At 41.9% G+C, this 9,797-nt stretch overlaps 1 protein-coding gene across 2 annotated transcripts; it reads right to left on the bottom strand.

Moving 5' to 3' along the window:
• Positions 1–38: 38 nt before the first annotated feature.
• Positions 39–8,258, bottom strand: wfs1b (Wolfram syndrome 1b (wolframin)). 2 transcript variants are annotated; one of them, XM_023416734.2, is made up of 10 exons: positions 8,052–8,258; positions 6,882–7,268; positions 5,131–5,207; positions 4,796–4,940; positions 4,478–4,651; positions 4,224–4,304; positions 3,868–4,028; positions 3,248–3,484; positions 3,034–3,152; positions 39–2,633 (listed from the first exon to the last, which is right to left on the bottom strand). In XM_023416734.2, the coding sequence occupies exons 1-10, from the start codon at positions 8,215–8,217 to the stop codon at positions 1,085–1,087; spliced, it is 3,096 nt and encodes a 1,031-aa protein (XP_023272502.1). In that variant the 5' UTR covers positions 8,218–8,258; the 3' UTR covers positions 39–1,084. The 2 variants fall into 2 exon arrangements, with proteins under 2 accessions (XP_023272502.1, XP_023272503.1); XM_023416735.2 differs by having other exon boundaries at positions 8,069–8,206.
• Between the last annotated feature and the right edge of the window lie 1,539 nt (positions 8,259–9,797).

Below are 9,797 nucleotides of genomic sequence, written 5' to 3'. Positions count from 1 at the left end.
AATGCAATTAATGTTAAACAAAAACAGCAACAAGCAAATGTTTTCATCATATTTATGGGTCACAGTACAGAAAACAGTAGTGACATCCTATTTTAAAAACACATCATCACTCAGGGGCTGCAAATGTTCAATATATTAAATCTCTGCACAGCAGAGATGGAGACAAAACAAGGAAGGAGAAAGAAGAGGAGAAACAGCAAGACACACAAGAACAGAGAGAACAGCTGAGGTACACATGAATAACAGCTCTGTAATAAATACAAGCACAGAGGCAGGTGAACTTTTTGAAAGGTAAAGGATTAAAGACATGATTTAGTCTGTTCTCTCCAAAGTTACTATTTAACTGACAATATGTCTTATAAGGCACTTGAAAACCACTTCGAAATTACATACTAGACATGTACAGTAGTGTATAACTTTAGATGATTATGGTTTGACATGAAAGGAAAAGCTTATCACAAGCATGACCAAAAGAAAAATGTCTTCTATCATTTGTAGACACAAAAAGGAAATGAGAGCACAGTATAACAAGGAAAGTGTAAAATGTCAATACTGATGATTTTGGCCACATCATGTGTCACAATATTGACTAACATACATGAGATTGGGTGCAGCGGACACACTTTTTGTATGGCAAACCAACTAAGCCAAAATGACTTAATTAACAGACTCTTGTGGTGACCACAAGTGCAGCTTAGATGGGATGAAATGTTTAGTGACTCCAGCTGAGGCAGTTTGATCATGGTTTTTTTTACTTATTAAAAAGCTCATTAGTTTGTGTTTCTCCCCCTTTGTAAATTTCATACTCATTATATTATGTACTCTCACACATTTTGGCTCAAACCCTAGAAGAATGCAAACACAAACTCACTCAGTACAGATTCCATAAATATTTAAGTGTCTGTCCACTCCACTACAGTAAGAAACTCTCCAACAAAATTTTAGATTCTGTTAAGAACAGAGACATACAATCATTAATGTTCTTCCGCTGAGGATAGTATTATCATTACACGCATTTTTATCACACTTCTTAGCATCAGTTCTACATTTCTCCCAGGGATGTGTCTGCCAGATCTCTTTCCCTCTATCCCTCCTCCTGTGTCACAGTCTCCGTTTCAGTCTCTGTGTCTGAGTGTTGTTCTAGCTGAGCGGTCAGGAAGGGGTTAAAGAAGAAGTCAAAACCAAACTGCAGGGCATTCTGAGCTGTGCGCCTCCAGTCATGTTCGATCTTGTATTGCCTACGGCCCGGCACTCTAGCACCACCGCATGACATACAGTGGATGGCTTTCAGTTCAAACACGGGCCATTTGGAGCCTAAACGCCCCTCCAGTATGGTGCTAAACTCCACCAGGCTTCCTGTGTTTAAGTGTAGGAGCATAGACTTGAACTCATTACTAGCACGCAGAACTATGTCTTTAGTTGCATCTTCATCCTCTATGATCGTCCCGTTCTTGGTCTTCCTCTCCAGCGGCATGCCCATTGTGACTTCGAATTTGTATCGATCAAAGCGTTTGACGTGGCATTCGTGCTTGGCCAGTCTTTTGAGTTTACAGAGGGGGTCTTCGGGAGGGGGAGCCGGGGCAGGCAGAGGCAGGGGCACAGCGGTGGCGTTTCTAACCTCCTCACACAAAGGATACGGCTCACCATACAGGCACCGCATCCAGTTCCCCACAAACACAGGCAGCAGGTTAACTATTGACTGTGGCCCATTCTCAATGTCGGTCACTCGGACGTATTTGAAGCGTCCGGTCCAGGTGACACGATGTCCTTCGAGATGAGAGCATAGAATCTGAGTTTGGGCCATGTTGGACTCTTTCCAGGACAGAGGACCGCAGAGGTTGCTGTACTCAGGCCACGTCAGGGTGGAGTTATACACCTTCATGCCTTCAGACCTGTACACGTACATCCAGCAGAAGAGCACCACCGCACTGAGCCACACCAGGATGAGCTTGACGATGCTGCTCCGTGACAAAGACCGAAAAACGGCAACGGGGTTGAGGCTGAAGCGAGTCCAAAGCCTCAACACAACTGGCACGAAGCAAACGGTCAGTGTGACAACCATCTTGGTCACCTCCAGGGCGAGGAACCACTGCAGTAACTGGATGATGAGCATTGCGGCAAGGCCCAGTGAGAGTATAGGAAGGGCGAACAGGAAGAGGAAGTAGCCCACACAGGTGCGGATGAGTCCTATTGCACTGGCATTATTGAGGAACACCAAGCAGAGCTCACACCAGGTAAAGCAGACCAGGTAGGGCACCAGGCACAGGTAGGTGCCCTTGAAGCCTCTCAGCTGGGCCATACGGAAGAGGAGATAGAAAAGGTGTCCATATAGTAGACACGGCATCCCCAGGTTTAACGCCACAACGTCCCCTACAGGCACAGTGATGAACGTCGCCCCGAAGACCTTGAGGAACTGGAAGGAGTCTGGCAGGAGGTAAGTGAGGGAGCAGGCGCCAGAGAGGACCTCTGTGAGGAGGGCTTTACGAGCAAAGAGCTGAGCAGAGGCATGAAGGCTGAGGAAGGCGGTGATGGTGAAGAAGAGAGCGATGGCAGCAAACTCTGAGCAAGGGATCCAGGATTTATCAGCAACAGGGAAGGAGAAAACCACAAAGACCACCGAGAGCAGGAAGTACCTGGCGACACAAAGACACAGGATGTACTTAATCTGCTGTACAAGCATTTTGCATATGTGTATTTGTCATCTTGATTCGATTCGCTTTCTTGAATTTGACATTTTATTTTAACTATAACTTTTCTTTCTCAACTCTTTATATGTTCTTACAATTTGTTTTATTAATGTTTAGGTTCCAGAAGTTAAAACAAAAAAGTTACTTTTACTCTTAATTACTGTAACATTAAAATGATTTTTTTTTTTTTTTTTTTAAATACATGATTGTTTCTGCATGACAAAACCAGTGAAACGTGAACAAAACTAAACCGTTAACGAAACCAAGTAAACAACTAAAAGTGGTAAACTGAGCAAAGGAATGAACACGTTTACATATGGATGAAGGTAAACAGGGATGAACATACAGATAAGGCTCCAAGTGTGTCCATCCAAAGTTGGTCTCAGCCTGCTCCATATCAAGACCAGGTTCAAAGTGAGCCAGCAGGTCTGTCAGAGCCCGAAAGTTTTCCCATGCTTTTGAATTCTGTAGAAAGAAATGTGTATTCATTCAAAATTTAATGCCATTTTTTAACTGAGCTTGATCCAAAATCTACAGGATTGATAGCAGTTGTCACTAACCTGAAATACCCGCAGCGTGCAGATGACCATGGAGAAGAATGAGAGGTAGAAAACCAGCAGGGGGATGAGGAAGATGAAGAACTCGATGGTGAGGTTGGAGATGATAAAGAAGAAGATGAGTGCGTTGACGTGGTGGGTGGGGATCAGGGCGCTGAGCCACTGCATGCCAGCCCGCGATGCCCAGTCGATGAGGTGCTCCTTGATCTCCAGCAGAGCGTACAGAGGGAACTTCAGCAGCTAGAGAAAAATGATCAGCAGCTACTCAATATCAAACAAAAATGCAAAATGTGAAGAATATAATTATTTTCTTTTCCAGTTATCAGCTGTTCTGTTCAGTTCAGCAGAATCTCAGGTTCTATTTTGATTGTTTTTGCTTATTTTTGTTTTGAATCAACTGTGGACACATTGGTTATGATTATAATTTAAGGGATGCAGTGGCTTTACACCAGACAAAAAACAAAAGGTAACATTAGAAGTGGATAATACAGCAGATTAATAATGGGCACAATATCTGTGGTTCAGCAAACACATTAAACTTAATCAAAGTGTGAAATGCGAGGTAAATCTTCACAGGGACGGCATGCACAGCTACATCCTTACAGAGACAGAGAGCTTCCCACCTTTTGGTGCAGCGGCAACTCATCTGGATTCTTCACTACTACGCCATCAATGTCGTCTTCATCATCGCCTCCTGCAGCAGCCATAACTGGTGACGGTGCAATACCCTGAGCGTACTTCTTAGTCATCTCGACGAAATCGTCAAGACCGACAAGGGAACTGGCTACACAGAAGACACGTGTTGTATGTTAACTCACAAGCCACTTTTTTTCTTGTTGTAACTATGATTTCATCTTGTTGAATGTTTAAAAATAATGTTTTTATTCCCTTTGGGACACCTTAGACGTTAATTACAAAATGCATATAAACAATCACAGCTGTGATGACTTGTGTATGTTAAATAGGAGATCAGACATACCCTCACTGGTGACCATTGTCTCCAGGACTCTCCTCTGTTTCTTGGCAGAGCTGTTTAGTGGCCCAGGGGAGACTGGTTTCCCTGTAGATGAAGAAATGATTGAATGAGATGTTAAAAAATTCCCCTCAATATGCAGCTTACTGTTTTTTTGTCTGTAATTCTTTTTATTAATTTGTATTATCTGTTCAGTTTATATAACTTAATAAGCTGTATGATGTCGGTGTGTCGAAAATAAAGTATATTTCCCCTGCTACCTGGCTCTGCGTGGACGTGCTCAACGTTCTCTAGCATCTCCGAAACAGCCAGCGACTTCTTCCTCTCTGGATTCAACTTCCAGTACATAAGCAGAGCCGCTTTCCTAACTCCTCTCTCGAAACGAGTCTCTGTACACAACTTCTTCACCTCCTCAAAGTTCTCCAAAGTGATGCCTGATAAACAAAAGAAGGCAAATGTGCATAATGTTAAAAGGCAAACTATTCCCAGGCAACTTTAATAATATCAAACCAACGATTTTTATGTTGCCTTGCTAATGGCTATGGATTGAGGGTGTTAACAGTGGGACATTTTGGTACCTTTCCTCGAGGCCAAGCACTGCTGCAGCAGTTTGACGGCATCCTTGCGGCCTTGTTTAGCAGCCTGGACCAGCCAAGTGACCGCTGTGCAGTTGTTCAGCTCCTCATCCCTTTCTTCTGCTAATGCCAGGAAGTAACGCCCCATCTGGACACACAGACACACACACACACACTTTAAGACTTGCAAGGCAAGCATCACTTTGACTTAGTGACCTGTCTTTCCCATCAAAATGTCACTCTCAAATAACATTTATCATTACTTGGCCGATCTGTTCTGTGCCCACCATATGGCCATTAAAGTCAACAGCATTTACAGTGAGTTCATTGACACTGACCTTGGTCTGTGCTTTAGCATCTCCTGACTTCGCTCTCACCTCCAGATCTTCAAAAGTGACCTCCTCCTCTGGCTCCTCTGAAGGACACAGGAAGCCATTCACTAACACTGTAGTCGATTTCATGGGTCTTTAAAACATTGTATTAGTGACACTTGATAAAACAGTGTTAAACACAATCAACCGTGTGATAAATTTGTGGCCGTTAAATCGTTAAATATGATTACTGTAAATAATTGTATATATATACTGTTGTACGTGACTATTTCTACAGTAAATAGGAGAATAGTGCGAAACCATTAGTTTTTAAAGCAACTAGTGTAGTCTGGGGAATAACTTAACTTCTCTCTTCTCCTTGACAAGCATGCCCACACCCACCCCCACACACAGACACACACACAGACATTTTTCTTCTTTGTCTTTGTGACCTCTCTGTCATCAGTGAGTGCTAGAATACACTCTACACGGCCTAAAACTGTTGTCCAAGTCATTTCCAGCTAAAATTAAACAACTAACAAGACTAAAATTCTTTCTATTTTTCTGCTAGGAAATACTTCTGTTACTTTATTTTTCTTGCTAACAGCTTAAATTAATGTTGAATTAGGTTTTCATCATGTTCTTTTCATGTTTCTTCAATACTCTGCACACATGGTCCATATAAACATTAAGAGGCATATGGAAACAGGTCAGTGACGCGAGTGATCCCAGAGCATGTGCATGAGTCAAATCCTTCCAGAAACAGCTCCTGTCCTGATAAGACAGTCCCACTGAACCCTGCCACTTTAATTATCATCTTTTTTCAGCTGATGACTTCTGCTACTCTCAAATCCCAGGGCCTCACTAGAGATAGAGCGGCCAGATGGAAAAGTTGTTGTTCTTAAAGCAAATGATAAATCTCTCTAACTATATACACCAGGGAAAAGATGGTGGGCAGCAACAAATGTGGAAACACTCTCCAAGTTTCAAAACGCCCACACAATGTAAGTGATACTGGTGAGGGAGGTGGTGCTGTGTCTGTGTCTGTCTGTTACAGGAAGCAAAAGGAAATGTGATGAGATCCAGCAGCTTCCGTCAGATGTCCGTCTGTGCTCCTGCTACGCTGCTCATACATGTAACCCACCACCTGAACCCTAAAATAACTTTTTGCTTAGCACAGTCAACAGCAGATGCTAGCTTCGTCGATGCAACTCACGCTCACACAGCGATGCAATCTGTCTCCCATTTTTACTTTCACTAGCTACATTATGATTGTCTTTTCAATTATAAACAGCTAGGCACATGGTACGGTGTGTGTGTTTTTCAGGGGGCGGGATTAGATCTAATGGAAAAAAAAATGGTCCAAATGAAATGACTGAGGTGTTAGATTTCACACTTTCCAGTAACACTCCATATTAACAAGATGTCACTGCAGAGTCACGCAGCAAACTAAAACATGATATCCTCAGCAGAACTAAAAGATATCATACTATGTGAACTTTAAATTCTGGATTTGATTAGTGGAAAATAAACAGAGTTGAAGCTCTATCAAAAGATAGGGGTGAGACAGGCTTTTCTTCTCCAGTCAGCAGAATGGGAGAGGCTGCTTTACATGTTGTGGTAAATGTCTACAGTTGTTATGGAGACACTATAGTACACGCAATAAAATGGGGGTGTTGGCTGCACTGATTGTTGAAGAAGAGGGAGGTGAAACAGTGTAGTAAAGATTGTTTTTAGGATTTAAAGTGTAAAAGAACAAAGGTCAGTTTGATTCTCACCTGGCTCAGGTGTGGGAGGTGGCTGAGAAGCTGTAGCAGCAGCTAAGGATCCAGTTAGGGGATTCCCTGTAGCGGCTGCATTGAGCTGAGATCTGCCTACGTGAGAGAGGCTCCTGGTGGGCTGGCGGAGAGGTGAGGCAGGTAGCGTGGACAGGGAGGAAGAGCGGGAAGAAAGACCTGGAGAAGTCCGAGGGGAGGCAGTGGAGGGAGAGGATGAGGGTGTGGCTGGAGGTGTTGGCATGCTGAGTTTAGGTTTAGGCCGGTCTGAGGTTGGTGTGGTTTTGGTAGTGGATGAGCTGGATGAGGAGGGGCCCGCCCTGAGGGTGGTGGGAGATAATGGGCTTGGTTTTGGGGTGGATGAGTTGCCAGTCAGTGATGGTTCCATGGCTGAAAACCGCATCAGACAACAAATCAGTGAAAAAGAAAACTCACAATCAGAGAAATGACAGAGAATCAGTCAAAATAAAACATCATAAGCGCCTAAATCTTTTGCACAGTACTGTTTATCTGCTTCCCCTTTAACATGGTGCCAGCAGACACCTGTGGCTCTCAACCATATGCCACCAAGACCCAAGCGCCAGCAGACTTTCATTCTAACAACACTACAACAACTGATGGCTAATAAAGAAGTAGACTGGAACTCTATATCAGTCTGCACATTTTTTTTTGCCCCCATGACACACAGCTGAGTACTAACATGTGCTGACTAAACAGTCCAATTCCCTTTTACTCAGGACTTAACATCCCTGTTTAATATATATACAAGTTTAAGTTAAGTTTGTTTCAGCTGTGCAAAACTTTTTGCCCTCTGTGATAGCAGACCCGTCCTGTGGTCTGCAGTCTATTTTAGACATTATTTCTAAGGGATTCCCGGGCAGCTATATTGAGACGGTGTCATCTGCGACGCTGAGTGCCCTGAGTGGGAACGTGATGAGTCCTGTTGCAGTTTAGGGAACCCCCCTTTGACCCGTACGAGGAGGCTCTAATGACACTGATTTAACTGGTGGGGTTGACATAGAGATAATCCTAATAGGGATCACAATTTAGCCACTATTCATTCACAGCTACACTGCAGTGTAAATACCGAGATACAAAAAGACAGTGGCAGATGTGGCAGGCAGCTTAGATAACCCAGTGGTCTTGTTGCTAATGCTAAAGTTGTCCGCTCACCTTTACCACGTACGTACCGGTTTATTTCTAAATCCTCCAAGTGAAAATACTTCGAGAAATATATCAGTTTCTTTTTTACTCGGTGTCCCACGTCATTCTTCCCTTTCGCTTTCGTAAAATCTTCCTCCTGTCCGCTGTTTTGCAGTCGGTCAAACTCCAAACACATACAATGTACAGGAAAGTCTGCCAGCTGCTCCACTCGACGTTCACGCCTACTTCATATCATGCTTGTTTTGATTGGACAAAACAGAGAACTCGCTTTCCTTAACGCGATTTGATTGGCTGCTGCGGCCGAAAGCGCAAACAATTTATCTCAGTCATGAACAATCAACCATCGAAAGATTTCATGTTAAAGGTAAGTGGCTGAAACCTTAAGATCAGGGACACTAATTTCTGTTTATCAACACCAGTATAAATGGGCTAAATTCAAAAATGAGTTTCTACAGTTGAGCTTGAGACCTCTTTAAATACATTCTCACTTTATATTAATCATTATTCGATTTCATCGATTTCATTCGATTTTCTTTTTTCTGTTTGCAACAACAGGATGTTTGTTTTCTACCAGGAGATGGCAGTAGCCTACATGACATGTTTTTATTTACAAATGTGATGAACTTTAAAAAGATTATTATTTTCCTTCAGTTTGTACAGTCTTTGAAATTACATTAAAAACAGATACAAAATATTCTTTGCTTGTTTTTTTATAAGTAATAATCTCTTCATTTTACTTTTGCATTTGCATAGGATGTATAAGCTATGATAGTGCAGTCCATTTTTATTTTGTTACTATTTTTTTATGATAAATGTTATAAAGAATCATACAGTATTTTTGTCCCATGAAATTTGGACTAAATGGCAGTACATTTTATTCTTTGAGTATTTTAAGAATAAATCACATTTATAAAAAGTGTTGCTTTACAGAAACATACAACAACATACATACATACAGAAATGTATGCTTTGAGTTGTGCCACTTGATTAAATTTGTAATCGATAGGTTATTGGTACTCAATAAACTTGACCTTCCATTTATGGTTGAATATAAACAGTCTGAAACCCAAAAATATTCAGTTTACTGTCATGTTCAACAGAGAGCTGCAGCAAAAAATTTTGCTTAGCTGTGGTGAGAGGAGGAAATGAAACAGAAGACTTGTGGTTTACAGAATTCACCGCCTTCAAGTATTTTGCTAGATCTGATTTTGGGATTAAAAGCAAATAATAGTCAGATTTAGCTTTTCCTATTGCAGATGTGCATTTGTTCCAAAGCTGCCTAAAAAAAAAGCAGACCGGTGACTCTTGCCAGACGCCAACATGTCTGGCAAGAGTAACTGCTTTATTTTGCTCTTTGAGAAGGGATGAAATTTCTGCTGAGAACCAAGGATTTGACCAATTTTAACTTTTTTAAAAGGTGCATGTTTATCAACTTCTGACTTAAAAGACTTACAAAAGACTTACTGCTCATCACAATGTTTGAAATTCTGTCTTATTGCCATATGTGAACATAGTTTTATCATTCTGGTGCTTCTAATGCAAGCTATTGGACAATGATCAATAAGAACAAGCTCAATTATATAGATGAGATTATTAAGATTATTCTTTTTGACCCTTGAATTGACAGGTCGGTGCCCCCAAAATCCCAGGAATAGCAGATGGTGTATGGTGATTGCCACACCAGTAGGTGGAACCTTATGAGTGTGGAGTCAGTTTGATAAAAGGTGTGATGGAAACTATAAGAGGGAAAATTTC

This window comes from Seriola lalandi, unplaced genomic scaffold, assembly GCF_002814215.2.
Source record: "Seriola lalandi dorsalis isolate HSWRI2012SDOR001 ecotype SW California unplaced genomic scaffold, Sedor1 jcf7180002054569, whole genome shotgun sequence".
Lineage (NCBI taxonomy): Eukaryota > Metazoa > Chordata > Actinopteri > Carangiformes > Carangidae > Seriola > Seriola lalandi.
This window is presented reverse-complemented; position numbering and strand designations above follow the sequence as displayed.